Source organism: Salvelinus fontinalis, chromosome 7, assembly GCF_029448725.1.
Source record: "Salvelinus fontinalis isolate EN_2023a chromosome 7, ASM2944872v1, whole genome shotgun sequence".
Classification (NCBI taxonomy): domain Eukaryota; kingdom Metazoa; phylum Chordata; class Actinopteri; order Salmoniformes; family Salmonidae; genus Salvelinus; species Salvelinus fontinalis.
In genome coordinates, this window is record NC_074671.1 from 23053545 (window position 1) to 23069724 (window position 16180).

General features: G+C 40.5%; 1 protein-coding gene and 1 pseudogene across 1 annotated transcript; one reads left to right on the top strand and one right to left on the bottom strand.

Annotated features, from left to right (window-relative positions):
- Window positions 1–9691: 9691 nt before the first annotated feature.
- LOC129859235 (proteasome activator complex subunit 1-like) lies at window positions 9692–13696 on the top strand. Its single transcript, XM_055928738.1, has 11 exons — window positions 9692–9958; window positions 10263–10295; window positions 10409–10471; window positions 10627–10728; window positions 10871–10928; window positions 12145–12242; window positions 12407–12475; window positions 12642–12709; window positions 12845–12899; window positions 12993–13079; window positions 13388–13696. Exons 1-11 carry the CDS (start codon window positions 9920–9922, stop codon window positions 13466–13468), a joined length of 753 nt encoding a protein of 250 aa, XP_055784713.1. The 5' UTR covers window positions 9692–9919; the 3' UTR covers window positions 13469–13696.
- A 312-nt stretch (window positions 13697–14008) lies between these two features.
- On the bottom strand, window positions 14009–15911 carry LOC129860050 (fat storage-inducing transmembrane protein 1-like; annotated as a pseudogene).
- Between the last annotated feature and the right edge of the window lie 269 nt (window positions 15912–16180).

The following is a 16180-nucleotide window of genomic DNA, read 5'->3' on the forward strand; positions in this document are numbered from 1 at the left end:
ACCCCACCCCACAAGATTATGCCGAAGTCTCCAGTCGTGTAAAATGACTAGAATTGCATGAAATGCGTTTATAAAAGGCCTAGGTCACAGAAAATGTTTCCACTACGCAAATGTGATGATATGCATGCAATGCTTTAGTATAACGGTTCCGGTACCTCAGAGCTCCCAATGTCACCCCTCTCTAACGCTCACTTTTTGTTCCGGCACCAAACCGATTTACAAATGAAGCACTGCATTTGCCTACCTGTAGGATAAATAGGCCTAACAAATTACCTAGGCTATGCCATCATGATTGACACCTGAGTTATGGACAGATAACGGCATAACCAATCTTTTTTGTTATTGTTAACCTTTAATTTCAGCAGGGGGTCATGCGGAGGCCACGTTCTCTTTCGCAGATGAGCCCTGCATGAACACATCAATAAACAACATTTACACTATACATGAAAAACAAACAAAACACGAAAAGCAAAACACAAGCACATGAAACAAACATATTCATCAGTAAAAAGGCCCTCTAACATCCACGGGAATTACCCTAGAGGCACCAACTTTAAGGACTTTAGGAGATCGTTCCGCATGAGGCGCAAAAAAACTTCAAGCAGATTTACCTAACTCGGTGGAGATTGAAGGGATCTCCAGGGTTAGCGATCCCTGAGTCCGGGTCTGGTAATTTATACATCTGAAGGTTAACAATGAGTACTGTAAGGTATGGTGGAAGTTTATGCAAGAGGGCTTTATAGACAAAAAGAGCACAGTGCATCGATCTACGAGACTTCAATGAGGGCCAGCCTACTTTCTGTTACAAAATGCAATGATGTGTACTAAGCCTATTGCCCATAATAAAGAGCAATGGGCTATGATAAACTCCGTCCAATGGTTTCAATACAGTGGCAGCTGCATTCATATAGACCAGGGGTCCCAAATTACATTCAGCTGTCGGACGATTTTTCCTTGAGTGGATAGTTAAAAGGCCAGGACATACACTACCGTTCAAAAGTTTGGGGTCACTTAGAAATGTCATTGTTTTTGAAAGAAAAGCAAAAAAAATTGTCCATTAAAATAAGATCAAATTGATCAGAAATACAGTGTAGACATTGTTAATGTTGTAAATTACTATTGTAGCTGGAAACAGCAGCTTTTTTATGGAATATCTACATAGGCGTACAGATTCCCATTATCAGCAAATGTCACTCCTGTGTTCCAATGGCACCTTATGTTAGCTAATCCAAGTTTATAATTTTAAAAGGCTAATTGATCATTAGAAAACCCATTTGCAATTCTGAGCACTGATGGAGGGATTGTGCGTTCCTGGTGTAACTTGGGCAGTTGCTGTTGCCCTCCTGTACCTGTCCCGCAAGTGTGATGTTCGGATGTACCGATCCTGTGCAGGTGTTGTTACACATGGTCTGCCACTGCGAGGACGATCAGCTGTCTGTCCTGTCTCCCTGTAGCGCTGTCTTAGGCGTCTCACAGTACGGACATTGCAATTTATTACCCTGGCCACATCTGCAGTCCTCATGCCTCCTTGCAGCATGCCTAAGGCACGTTCACACAGATAAGCAGGGACCCTGGGCATCTTTCTTTTGGTGTTTTTCAGTCAGTAGAAAGGCCTCTTTAGTGTCCTAATTTTTCATAACTGTGACCTTAATTGCCTACCGTCATGTTCATTAATTGTTTATGGTTCATTGAACAAGCATGGGAAACAGTGTTTAAACCCTTTACAATGAAGATCTGTGAAGTTATTTGGATTTTTAAGAATTATCTTTGAAAGACAGGGTTTTGAAAAAGGGACGTTTCTTTTTTTTCTGAGTTCAGTATTTGACATAACAGAATAATTTCAAACTTTGATTAACCTTTATTTAACTAGGCAAGTCAGTTAAGAACAAATTCTTATTTTCAATGACGGCCTAGGAACAGTGGGTTAACTGCCTTGTTCAGGGGAAGAACGACAGCTTTTCACCTTGTCAGCTCGGGGATTCGATCTTGCAACCTTTCGGTTACTGGATCAACGCTCTAAGCACTAGGCTACCTTCCGCCCCAAATTGGGATAAGATGTCACATGTGCCCCTATTTATGCATGGGAATACTTGGGGAAATCACTTTGAGCTGTAGTCCTGGTGATTTTAGTCTTTTATGTCCAACAATGAAAACTATTTGAAATTGTTTTTGAACAAGATTATCTCAAACCCTATTTTTATTCTTAATTTCTTAACTCATCTGCATGCTTTTTGAAAGATAGCTTTTCATCAATCCAGATCAGTGGAGGCTAGTGGGAGGTACTATAGGGGGATGGGCTCATTGTAATGGCTGGAATGGATTCAAACATGTAGTTCGCATATGTTTGATGTGTTTGATACTGTTCCATTTATTCCATTCCAGCCATTACAATGAGCACATCCTCCCACCAGCCTCCACTGATCCAGATGCCCAGATATTTATAAATCAGGAACACGATCAATGAGGGCACCATCCAAAGTATTTATACATAAATCATCAGATAATTTTTTACGTGATTTGGAAAATAACATACACTTGATTTTACCTGCATGAAGTACCAATTTCATTTCGACAAATGCTTTCTGCAGGGCAATAAAGGCAGATTGAAGCTCTGACAGAACCTGGCAGCTGTGAGGGCAATAGCATATTTGTATTTTATTTGTATTTATTTTTTACAGATAAACCAATATTGTTAATGTAAATAGTGAAAAGAACCGGACCAAGAATTGATCCCTGTGGGACACCCTTTGTTATGTCTTGATTTAACATCATCAGTAAATACACAGTGTGTTCTGTCCTTTAAATCATTTTCAAACCAGCTAAATGCAGCCTGGTCCAGGCTGATTGAAGAAAGACTCTGAATAAGTAATTTGTGGTCCACAGTGTCGAAGGCTTTAGACAGGTCAATAAAAAGGGCCATAAAAAGGGATGCACAGTGTTTCTTCTTATCCAAACAATTAAGAACATGATTTAAAACCAAAGAAGAAGCAGAGATGGTGCCTTCTGTGCATCTGTGGTTTGATTTTGATATGGGAAAATATGAGCATTATGTAGCCTACATGGATGTAAGTACAGTGCCTTCGGAAAGTATTCAGACCCCTTGACTTTTTCCAAATGTTCTTACATTACAGCCTTATTATAAAATGGATAAAAATAAAAAACATTAAAAAACACAATACAATAAACACAATAAAAAACATTCCTCAGCAATCTACACACAATACCCCATAAAGCGAAAACAGTTTTTTTGTTTTTTTTGCATATTTATAAAAATTAAAAAACAGAAGTATCTTATTTACATAAGTATTCAGACCCTTTGCTATGAGACTCGAAATTGAGCTCAGGTGCATCCGGTTTCCATTAATCATCATTGAGATGTTTCTTCAACTTGATTGGAGTCCACCTGTGGTCAATTCAATTAATTGGACATGATTTGGAAAGGCACACACCTGTCTATATCAGGTCCAGCAGTTGACAGTGCATGTCAGAGCAAAATACAAGCCATGAGGTTGGATGAATTGTCCGTAGAGCTCCGAGACAGGATTGTGTCGATGCACAGATCTGGGGAAGGGTACCAAAACATTTCTGCAGCATTGAAGATCCCCAAGAACACAGTGGACTCCATCATTCTTAAATGGAAGAAGTTTGGAACCACAAAGACTTTTCCTAGAGCTGGCCTCCCGGCCAAACTGATAAATCGGGGGAGAAGGGCCTTGGTCAGGGAGGTGACCGAGAACCCGATGGTCACTGAAAGAGCTCTCGAGTTCCTTTGTGGAGATGAGAGAACCTTTCAGTCTCTGAACATCCTTGAGAGGCCCAGCCAGAGCCAGGACTTGGACCCAATCGAACATCTCTGGAGAGACCTGAAAATAGCTGTGCAGCAACGCTCCCCATCCAACCTGACAGAGCTTGAGAGGATCTACAGAGAAGAATGGGGAAACTCCCCAAATACAGGTGTGCCAAGCTTGTAGCGTCATACCCAAGAAGACTTGAGGCTGTAATCTCACTCAAAGGTGCTTCAACAAAGTACTGAGTAAAGGGTCTGAATACTTATGTAAATGTGATATTTCAGTTTCTTATTAAATTAGCAAACATTTCTAAAATCCTGTTTTTGCATACCTTGTCATCATGGGGTATTGTGTGTAGATTGATGAGGGGGAAAAAACATTGAATCAATTTTAAAATAAGGCTGTAATCTAACAAAATGTGGGAAAAGTCAAGGGGTCTGAATGCTTTCCGAAGGCTCTGTATATGAGATTCATCTTCAGGTAATTGCTATGCGTTAAACCATTATGTTTTTTTTATTTTTCAAAGTGTAGTAGGCCTGAACTGCAAACAGTTCTGTCCACAGAAGTATTGTCTCCTTTTTCAGAATCTGCAATGCATTGTCTGAGAATGATGCAAATTGCACATTTCCTGTTAATGTTTCCAAGTTAGAGAGAGAAGGAGATAGGAAAACATGAAGGGGGAGGGTACATTGTATGGACAAAGAGAGAGAGACTGACAGGTGGATAGACAGGGGTCAAAGTAAGATAAGTCCACAGTGCCTCTGGTTAAACTTCAGCCTGTAAACAGTGACATGGCCTGCAGAATCAGCAGCCATATTCTTTTCAGGCACGTGGAGAACACCACGCACATTTTGAATTAATGGTCTCACTCAACCGTCCACAGATGCAGTCCTCAGTTATCAAAGAGAACATTCAGAAATGCTGCTGCTGGCAAAACAAGGCATTTGAAGCTCAAGTAATGGTTGCAGTATGGGCTAATACACTCCTCTTATCTTACATTGAGAGTCCATGAGCGAGGCCTAAAGAGGCCAATCATAGGAGGTTACATGTAGGCTGATATGGGATCAACAACTGCAAAAAGTAAAGTGTCAACCAGACCCTGGTCAGGCCAAGCAATATCTGTTGTTCATTTGTTTGCATACTCAAATCAGGTCACAGAACCAGGAAAGAAACTCAAATGTCATCTTCAAATACACATTCAAAGAGAGAAGGCAGAGAATGCTATTATGAATCTGGTTTGGTTGAAATATTTTTTAAATGTTTGCCCTTTGTTTGAACCAAAAGTAAAAGTATTGGGCTGAGGATCAAACAATAATTATTGATGCTTGTACTTCCATAACGTGACTAATGTGTCAATAATTAAACTTGATTCAGAATTGCATTTTTTGTTTGAACGTATACTATTTCATTGAACACGTTTATGGTACAGAACACAACTTCTATTAACATGTCAGTCAACCTTTGCCACTCTCCTTTGTTTCGCTCCTAAATGCTCCCCTCCCCTTTCTCATCTGTCATCCATTGAGGAAAGACCTTTGGTCAGTATATTTCGTAATTAGGCAGAAGTGAAAAACAACTCAAGTTTGAATCACTCACTCAATCACATCAATCAATAATTAATGGTTTCGCAAACACTTCAAGATGACTTTTGCCCTTTGGATTAAATGCATCACAAAGTCTAACAACATTTTCTGGCCCATTTTGTGTAAGTCTCCATTGACTGTAAAGGATATACACTGAGTGTACAGAACATTAGGAGCACCTGCTCTTTCAATGACAGAATAACCAGGTGAAAGCTATGATCCCTTATTGATGTCACTTGTTAAATCCACTTCAATCAGTGTAGATGAAGGGGAGGAGACAGGTTAAAAAAAGTATTTTTAAGCCTTGAGACAATTGAGACATGGATTGTATATGTGTGGCATTCAGAGGGTGAATGGGCAAGACAAAAGACTTAAGTGTCTTTGAACGGGGTATGGTAGTAGGTGCCAGGTGCACCGGTTTGACTGTGCCAAGAACTGCAATGCTGCTGGGTTTTTCACACTCAACAGTTTCGCATGTGTATTAAGAATGGGCCACCACCCAAAGGACATCCAGCCAACTTGACACAGTTATTATTATTTATTTTTTATTTAACTAGGCAAGAACAAATTCTTATTTTACAATGACGGCCAACCCCGACCAAACCCTCCCCTAACCCGGGCGACACTGGGCCAGTTGTGCGCCGCCCTATGGGACTCCCGATCATGGCCAGTTGTGATACAGCACGGGATCAAACCAGGGTCTGTAGTGACGCCTCTAGCACTGAGATGCAGTGCCTTAGACTGCTGCGCCACTCGGAGCCTCGAAATGTGGGAAGCATTGGAGTCAACATGGACCAGCATGATTTCGACACCTTGTAGAGTCCATGCCCCAACGAATTGAGGCTGTTCTGAGGTCAAAAGGGGGTGCAACTCAATATTAGGAAGTTGTTCCTATTGTTTTGTACACTCAGCGTACACGTTAAGTACATAACCAAGAGAAAATTCAAGACATTTTCAAGCAATTTCCTTGTGTGCTTGTAATGGTTTGCATCTTTCTCCTTTAACTGAAATTGATTATGAATGTCAGCCAAATTAGATAATTCCATCATTGCAACACACCATAGCAAAACAAGGACCCTCAGACAATACAGTCCTATATGATAAGTAACTAAGCTGCTGATGCTTTATTGGAGGTCTGGAGATGAGAGGGGGTCGTAATCACTGTTGCCTGGTATACATTTCTGGTCTTGTCTCATCGTTCTGTAGGGTAAATACTGGATGTCTGCAAAACTGATATGCTCCCACAAACATGTTTGAATACACTCTTAGAAAAAATGGTTCCGAAAGGGTTCTTCAGCTGTCCCCATAGGAGAACCCTTTTGGGTTCAATGTAGAAACCTCAGTGAAAAGGGTTGTACATGGAACCCAAAAGGGTTCTACCTGAAACCAAAAAGGGTTCTCCAAGGTGTTCTCCTATGTGAACAGCCTCATAACCCTTGTAGGTTCTAGATAGCACTTTTTTTTCAATAACAATTGTAGGCTACACTCTTAGAACCACTTTTCCAGAACCTTTTTTTCTATGTTGCTTCATATATGATACCCTTGGGTTCCATAACGGGTTCTATATGGAACCAATTTCAGTTCTAGAACTGTAAGGGGTGCCATATATGAAGCAAACATAGAACCCTTTTTTATAACCATCTCAAAGATGTTCCTAGAGCACAACTACTGAGCAAGCCCAGAAGCCCTAGAGCTAGACCCTCCATTCAACTGATCACTACCTACACCCTGCAAAGTCCAGAACTACTAGGCATCATCAAAAACATTGGGATATTCTATGCTTAGACCCAGCTCTAGGGAATACATTTCAGCAGCCTCCTGCAGTGCTTACTGTAGAGCTAAAAACATTAAAGACAGTGCAGCCTGGTTTCAGAGCATTTCTTATTATTCTGTACATAAATCCAAGACACTCCATTTAAGATTTTAGCTAATTAGCAACTTTTCAGCTACTTACTACTTTTTAGGTATTTTGCCACTACTTAGCATGTTAGCTAACCCTTCCACTAACCCTTTTAGCATCCTTGAGAGGCCCAACCAGAAGTCGGAAGTTTACATACACTTAGATTGGAGTCATTAAAACTTGTTTTTAAACCACTCCACAAATTTCTTGTTAACAAACTATAGTTTTGGCAAGTTGTTAGGACATCTACTTTGTGCATGACACAAGTAATTTTTCCAACAATTGTTTACATAGATTATTTCACTTATAATTCAATGTATCACAATTCCAGTGGGTCAGAAGTTTACATACACTAAATTGACTGTGCCTTTAAACAGCTTGGGAAATTCCAGAAAATTATGTCTTGGCTTTAGAAGCTTCTGATAGGCTAATTGACATCATTTGAGTCAATTGGAGGTGTACCAGTGGATGTATTTCAAGGCCTACCTTCAAACTCCGTGCCTCTTTGCTTGACATCATGGGAAAATCAAAAGAAATCAGCCAAGACCTCAGAAAAACATGTGTAGACCTCCACAAGTCTGGTTCATCCTTGGGAGGAATTTCCAAACGCCTGAAGGTATCACGTTCATCTGTACAAACAATAGTACGCAAGAATAAACACCATGGGACAACGCAGCCGTCATACCACTCAGGAAGAGAACGCATTCTGTCACCTAGAGATGAATGTACTTTGGTGCGAAAAGTGCAAATCAATCCCAGAACAGCAAAGGACCTTGTGAAGATGCTGGAGGAAACAGGTACAAAAGTATCTATATCCACAGTAAAACGAGTCCCATATCGACATAACCTGAAAGGCCGCTCAGCAAGGAAAAAGCCACTGCTCCAAAACAGCCATAAAAAAGACAGACTAGAGTTTGCAACTGCACATGGGGGCAAAGATTGTACTTTTTGGGGAAATGTCCTCTGGTCTGATGAAACATAAATAGAACTGTTTGGCCATAATGACCATTCTTATGTTTGGAGGAAAAAGGGGGAAGCTTGCAAGCCGAAGAACACCAACACAAACGTGAAGCACGGGGGTGGCAGCATCATTTTGTGGGGGTGCTTTGCTGCAGGAGGGACTGGTGCACTTCACAAAATAGATGGCATCATGAGGCAGGAAAATGATGTGGATATATTGAAGCAACATCAAGACATCAGTCAGGAAGTTAAAGCTTGGTCGCAAATGGGTCTTCCAAATGGACAATGACCCCAAGCATACTTCCAAAGTTGTGGCAAAATGGCTTAAGGACAACAAAGTCAAGGTATTGGAGTGGCCATCACAAAGCCCTGACCTCAATCCCATTAGGAAAATTTGTGGGCAGAACTGAAAAAGCATGTGTGAGCAAGGAGGCCTACAAACCTGACTCAGTTACACCAGCTCTGTCAGGAGAAATGGGCCAAAATTCACCCAACTTATTGTGGGAAGCTTGTGGAAGGCTACCCAAAACATTTGACCCAAGTTAACCAATTTAAAGGCAATGCTATCAAATGCTAATTGAGTGTATGTCAACTTTTGACCCACTGGGAATGTGATGAAAGAATTAAAAGCTGAAATAAATCATTCTCTCTACTATTATTCTGACATTTCACATTCTTAAAATAACATGGTGATTCTAACTGACCTAAGACAGGGAATTTTTAATAGGATTAAATGTCAGGAATTGTGAAACTGAGTTTAAATGTTTTTGGCTAAGGTGTATGTAAACTTCTAACTTCAACTGTACTTAAGTATCAAAAGTAAATGTAATTGCTAAAATATACTTAAGTATCAAAAGTAAAAGTATAAATCATTTCAAATTCCTTATATTAAGCAAAGCAGATGGCACCATTTCACATGTTCTCTTGATAAGTGTGTAAATTTCACTCTTTTCTTGTACTGCTAAGTATTCAAAATGGACTTTTGGTTGTCAGGGAAAATGTATGGAGTAAAAAGTACATTATTTTCTTTAGGAATGTAGTAAAGTAAAAGTTGTCAAAAATATAAATAGTAAAGTACATATACACACAAATTACTTAAGTGATACTTTAAAGTACGGCAGTTAGCCTAGTGGTTAGAGTGATGGGCCAGTAACCAAAAGGTTGCTGGATCAAATCCATAAAAATCTAAATTACCATAAATTGAAATTCTCGCAATGTGATCTACACGATTGCTGCCAGTGCGGGTTATTTTGTGTTGGAGAGACCTCAAGGGAGTTACACACTAGAATGTGTGAGCACCGAAGTGCCATTCAAGGTGTTGACCCCAACAGCCCAGCGGTCCTCCGTTTCATTTCCCCATAGGCTTTTTGCCAACGAGCCATGGCAGCGTTCGTGCCTACAAAAAGACGCCATTACTAGTTTCTGCAGGTTATTAAATCCACAATTGAACTACAAATCCCACAATGCTGCATCTTGAGCTTCAAAACTGGAAAGTACGGAACACTGAAAAGTGTTTACTTACTTTCATTTTCACTTTTTGTGCTGACTAACTGCGACTGTTTTCCGCGTTGTGTACTATTAGACATTTAGAATAATCGCGCATTCTTTCAACTATTTAATTCTTGCCTATTATTGCATTGAAACGGGTATTTTTTGACTATCAAATAAATATATTCCCATCACACAAGATGACTTCCATAGACATTCGCCCGGAGTCCAAGAAGATGGTAGGTTGTCAATTTAAATTGTGTAATAACAAATAGAAGCCAAATGTAACCTAGAATCATTCATGACTGTAGCCTACCAATATCATGTGTGTTTAGATAACTCACCAGCCCTGATAATCTTCAAGGCGTTTTGATAATTAGACCAACAATAGATCCAGGTAAGGCCACATCAGGTGACCTTACCCCGGCTATCGTAGTCAGGTGTAAAGTAGAGACAGTGGGAGTTGGGTTTGCTGCTGTGCCTTGCATACAGTTTCATTTACAAAAATAAATAAATCGTATTTCTTTGGTTTCAATTTCCTAGGTCGATGACTTCTGCACTCAGCTCACTAAAGAGGTAACTGACATATTTATTTTTGATAGTCTAATAAGCACATTTTAGATGGTAATCATTACTATGTCCAACGTTGGTAACGTTGATAACGTTGATGTATTTCCTGCGCGTTATAGGCAGAGACCCTGGTCACATCATTCTTCCCTCAGAAGATTGCAGAGATGGAGATGCTATTGAAGGTATGGACAGATGCTGACCATGAAAAAACACCTTTTGAAAAAACACCTTTCGATTTCAGTCCAGATACATTGACACAATGCTATTGTAAGTAGGCAAATATGAGCTGTTTGTCAATGCTTTGTTTATAATTCATACCCCTTGAAATGTACCCCAGAAATCCTTTAGCACGGATGGCCTGGCAGCTCTGAAGTCACCTCTGGACATCCCAATGCCAGACCCAGCTAAAGAAGAGGCAAAGAGAAAGAAGAAAGAGGAGGTACAGACATTTCACAAATTCAGCATTATATCATGATTAACCCCTTGGATTACACTGGAATCATTAAAAGTAGTATCAACCATGCAAAATGATGAATCTTGCAAATCCTTTACCCCATTCCTCTTTTCACTTTTTTTGTCAGAAAGAAGCAAAGGAAGGAAAGAAAGACAAGGACAGCGATAAAGAAGATGAAGATGCAGGTAAAGACACAATACCACTGATGTACCACCACAGTTAGATGTTAACTTGCCGTATGCATCTCCTAATCTTAAAAACTTCCTCCAGAGATTTTTTTACTTTTACTGTTGAAAAGCGATATCCCCACTTGTGCTATGTCATGAGATACCTTGACCACCTTTTGAGATATACATTTTATTAAGTAAATCAGGTTAAATTAGGTGAAATTTAGACTAGAGTGACACTTTAAAGGCCCAATGCAGTCAAAAATGTGATTTACCCATGTTTTATATATATTTCCACACTTAGGTTGGAATAATTTCATCCTGTTTTGGTGGGATGGAGTTTTGGCCTGCCTGGTGATATCATCAGGTGGTAAATTTGGGAATAGACCAATAAGAAAGAGTTACAAACCTCTCTGCCAATAACAGCTAGTTTCCCCCTCCCTCTTCAGACCACTGCCAGACAGTCCTAGCAAAATTCTTTCTTGAGAAATTGCTTTTTGCTAAGAAGCTACTTTAGTTTATTTTTGACCATTTTAATGTAAAACAATCACAGTAAGGTACTTAATTGTTACCCAGAAATGGTTTGATATTGAGATATACCAAACATTAGGAACACCTTCCTAATATTAAGTTGCACCCCACCTTATGCCCTCAGAACAGCCTCAATTCGTTGTGGCATGGAATCTATAAGGTGTCGAAAGCATTCCACAGGCATGCTGGCCCATGTTGACTCCAATGCTTCCCACAGTTGTGTCATTGGCTGGATGTCCTTTGGGTGGTGGACCATTCTTGATACACACAGGAAACTGTTGAGCGTGAAAAACCCAGCAGCGTTGCAGTCTTGACACAAACCGGTGCGCCTGGCACCAACTACCATGCCCCATTCAAAGGCACTTAAATATTTTGTCTCACCCATTCACCCTCTGAATGGCACACATAGACAAACCATGTCTCAATCGTCTTGAAGCTTAAAAACCTTTAACCTGTCTCCTCCCCTTCATATACTGATTGAAGTGAATTTAACAAGTGACATCAATAAGGGATCATAGCTTTCACCTGTATTCACCTAGTCAGTCTATGTCATGGAAAGAGTTCTTAATGTTTTGTATGCTCAGTTTAAAGTAGCTGCGTCTGAACTTTTAACCATTAGAGGGGACACACAAATCAAATCGTAGATCAGTGCATTGGGATAGCTTCGTCCTACTCTGGGTTTTCTGATGGGTTTTTTCCCTAGGGCCTGCCTGCGGTCCGATCCCCTGCAACGAGAGAGTGGAAAGTCTTCTGAAGGAGATCAAGCCTCAGATCCAGATACTGAAAGAGAAACTCAACACCGTCAGTCAGCCTTTTGTCTCTATTACTCTGTATTGGCCAAACTGTTATTTTACATCTAAGATTCACTAGCACATCTCTATTGCTAAATAGGTGAGAAGGCATGTGTAATTGTAAGGCAAGTGTGTATAGAAATACATACATTCTATAATCTCTTGCTCTGACAGGTTTCAATGTGGGTGCAACTTCAGATTCCCAAAATTGAAGATGGGAACAACTTTGGAGTAGCTGTGCAGGTCAGTGTTATGAATTTCTGAGATGAATAAGATATTGTCATATCTGTTATATATATATATATATATATATATATATATATATATATATATATATATTATAGTCATTCATCAGTTATATTATGCTTGTTACCTGTGCAGGCCTATGTTCACAAATGTTTTTTCACAGGAAAAAGTGTTTGAATTGTTGACCAACACTCGCACAAAGATTGAGGGATTCCAGACACAGATCTCAAAGTAAGAGACAGACCAAAATATCAACATCATTTCAATTAGTTGTATAATTACTCTTTACTTACATACTATCTAATTAGTTATGTAATCAATGTGTTAATGTGACTAACACACACCTTCATTATTTGATGTGGTCAGGTACTACAGTGAGAGAGGGGATGCTGTTGACAAGGCCTCAAAAGAGCCACACGTGGTTAGTATAACATTGTGATTGTTGTGTGTGCATGCACATGCTCACTTTCATTGGTGTGTGTGTTAACCATATTTCGTATACTTATAACTCAAGGGAGACTACAGGCAGCTGGTGCATGAGCTGGACCAGTACCAGTACTGTGAGCTGCGCATCGTGGTTCTGGAGATCCGCAACACTTATGTAAGCCAAGATGCCTAATGTATCATTCCTTTTTTCCCTTCATTAGAGTTCAAGTGCTCAGCATCCCCATAATGTTCAACCCAGAGTTGAATAACATTTACCAGTGTGAACAAGTATTAACCTCAAGAGACCTCAAGTTGTCATTGGAAATCTTACCCCGTTAACAAATTGATTGAGTTGATAGTTACAATGCCTCTCCTACTATTTTCATTGTACTTACCTGCCCTTGTCATGAAATGATGGTGTAAGTGATGATGAAATATTTCAGTGATGTAATTACCCTGCTATTTCTGTCACCCACTCACCAGGCCGTGCTGTTGGACATAATTAACAAGAACTATGACAAGATCAAGAAGCCCAGAGGGGACTGCAAAGCCCTCATCTACTGATGATCAACTGACTGTTGTATGTGCACTCTAGTTGGCAATACACCTACTCAACCATTCACTGGTTATGATACAAATCGTGTAGTGTAACATGTTAAGATGATTGTTGGGTAACTGAATACATTGACAGTCCATTTAAAAACATTTTCATTTTCATCAATGATAAAAATAACACTGCTGTATTACACAATCATTTTTATTCAGATTTCAAAATAAAGCAGTGATAACTGACATATGAAGTGAGTTGTGCTTTTTTGCCTCAAGGTGAGATTGGAAAGTATTTAAATATTTTGTTTAGGAAACATGTGAAAAGTTCGAGACTTGACTCAATCCTTTGGTAATGTACGTCATCGTCCTGTTATCATCCAATTCAATCTTATTGGTGTTAGGAGTTATCCCATTGAATATAAAGCACCAGAAAAGTGTAAACAAAAATGATTTTATTTTTATATTTTATAAAATATCAAGCAGAGCCTGTTTTTGCTGTGGAGTGTCAACCATTCTTATCCGAAGACATACATTTTTTGGTCAGTGCCTCCACACGTCATGGACATCCCTCTCACTGCTCTCTGAGTGGTGGTGAGTAGTCCCTCTCCAGGCCACCCAAGACAGCATCAGCTTGGTTGCAAATGATACCAGCCCTGGTACAGCCCCCTCCAGCCCAGATATCCTAGAGCTCCCCCCAGCAGCTGGGAGGGGAACCTATGGTAAGTGAGCCAGCAGACAGAGCAGCATGATCAGCCACAAGCCCAGCAGGGAGACACAGAGCAGGAAGAGCAGGCACCGTGGGGCCCCCTGAGGGACCTCCTAGGGCCAGGTAGGGCCCCAATATGGCAGTCTCCTCGGCCAGGAGGAGGCAGCAGAGGCAGAGGAGGAGGGTGTCCTCGGAGACCTCCCAGCCTCGCAACAGCATGCCCGCTTTCAGGCATGAGGCCTTGCCCTCATGGAGCAAGAGTAAAGACTGCCCTGGACACTGGTTCCCTGGCCCAGATTCAGGCCCCCATCCTGTAGTAGCAGGCATTGTCTTGTAGCCGCTACCTGCTGCATTCTCCAGCAGAGTCAGAAGATGGTGACAGCACCACCACAGCACTCCCATGATAGCTATCTGTGAGAGGTGGCGAAGGGAGAGAGAAGGGGATCGACGGATGGAGAAGAGGAAGATGAAGGAGCCCGTGAAGACACAGGCCCTACCCCAGCACAATCACAGGAACATCCTGAGAGAGTTCAAAGCAGACTTCTACAGTAAATGTAAGATGGCTATATAGCTCGGGACAGAACTAGATGGTATGGATACTGGGTGAATATTATCTGTGTGAAATCAGGTAGCATAAACAATATATTCATTATCACAAAGCAACAGTAAGCAAGAAAGAATTTAACTTTTATCTACTCCAATATTCTATATCTTGCCCATTTAATCCCCATAATACTGTTGGGTGTTGGTCTATGTCGCGACAGTCTTCTCACCTGCAGAGGTAGTAGTTTCTGTTTGCAAAGATGCTGTACTTGGAAACCCAGACTCAGCGCTGGTCCAAACAGAACCAAGCCTGACAACAGGAGGTAAAAGGGTGTCTGAATATGGCACTAACAAGCAGTCCAGCCCAAAGGTCTGTCACAACCACCAGAACTGTGCTGAGGAACATCATGACGAGCTTCCCTGGTCAGCTCTGTTCCTTAGCCACTGGTGTAGTTTACTTATGTTCATTTTCAAAAATTCCATTTGATTTTGTTTTCAATCTTTCGGTCCGTTGTTTCTATTCACTTTTCCTCAGTCACATCTTTAGATTATTTTATTTTGTTATCTTCCTACCTCTTCTTGTTGGCCGAGAGTGTACTCTGTTATGGAGTATGTACTGCAGCTTTATCTGTTCAGTGCTGTGCTGTGCTGTGCACACCTATCATTGGTGTTCCAGTGTTCCCTCCACTTTATCTCTATACATTTAAACTCAGAAATCCTAAAAACGCCTCTGCTCAACTGTAGCCTATGCCACATTGCAAATGTTATTATGGCTTTATTATAAAGTGCCTTTCTCTTCAACAGTAAATTTTACCACGCATTGAATTGCATCTTGGTGCACAGATTTGTTTACAGAAAATGGTGTGCCTGGGCCTATGATTTCTTAATCTGGCCCTGCACACAAGAGCAGCCTAATAGATTGTGAAATGTTTCCAACCAGCGTTGGTACTGTACTAATGGAATACAATACTCTCCATACACCAGTATTGTGATGTAAGTATAATTGTGTCATATCATGTCACAAATGACCATATAAAATTGTTAATACATTTAGAGTAAAAGCCAGTCTCTTTTTTTGGCCAAGTCCTCTTTTCTAGGCCCTCTATTCAAAGGCTCAGATGTCAATGTCAAAGCTTATTTGAATCCATCCCTGTTGTCTGTGTTTGTCAAAAGCAACACATGCCTCACAGAGCGTTCTCTAAAACCCATTCCACCACTTAACATTCCATTATATGCTGCTCCATGTATCCCACCACTTAACATCTGCCTGTATTCATTCAGATACAAGCCCCTAGTGGTTTATCAGAGATACTTACTAATAGCCTCAGAGGCCAGTCTCCAGACAGCTCCCATCCTATATTTGTGTTAATTGTTCACTCGTTCTCCTTCCTTGCTCTCTGAGAGTGCCAAGAAATCTGACTCTAATATTAGAGTACAAACAACATTCCTGCCGTTACAATACCCCCCCCCCCCCCCAC

Coding starts and splice junctions, on each gene's coding strand:
- LOC129859235 (XM_055928738.1), top strand. CDS start 9,920: ATGACTTCCATAGACATTCGCCCGGAGTCCAAGAAGATG. Junction 10,729..10,870: donor AGAGAAAGAAGAAAGAGGAG/GTACAGACATTT, acceptor TTTTTTTGTCAG/AAAGAAGCAAAGGAAGGAAA. Junction 12,476..12,641: donor ACTTTGGAGTAGCTGTGCAG/GTCAGTGTTATG, acceptor GTTTTTTCACAG/GAAAAAGTGTTTGAATTGTT.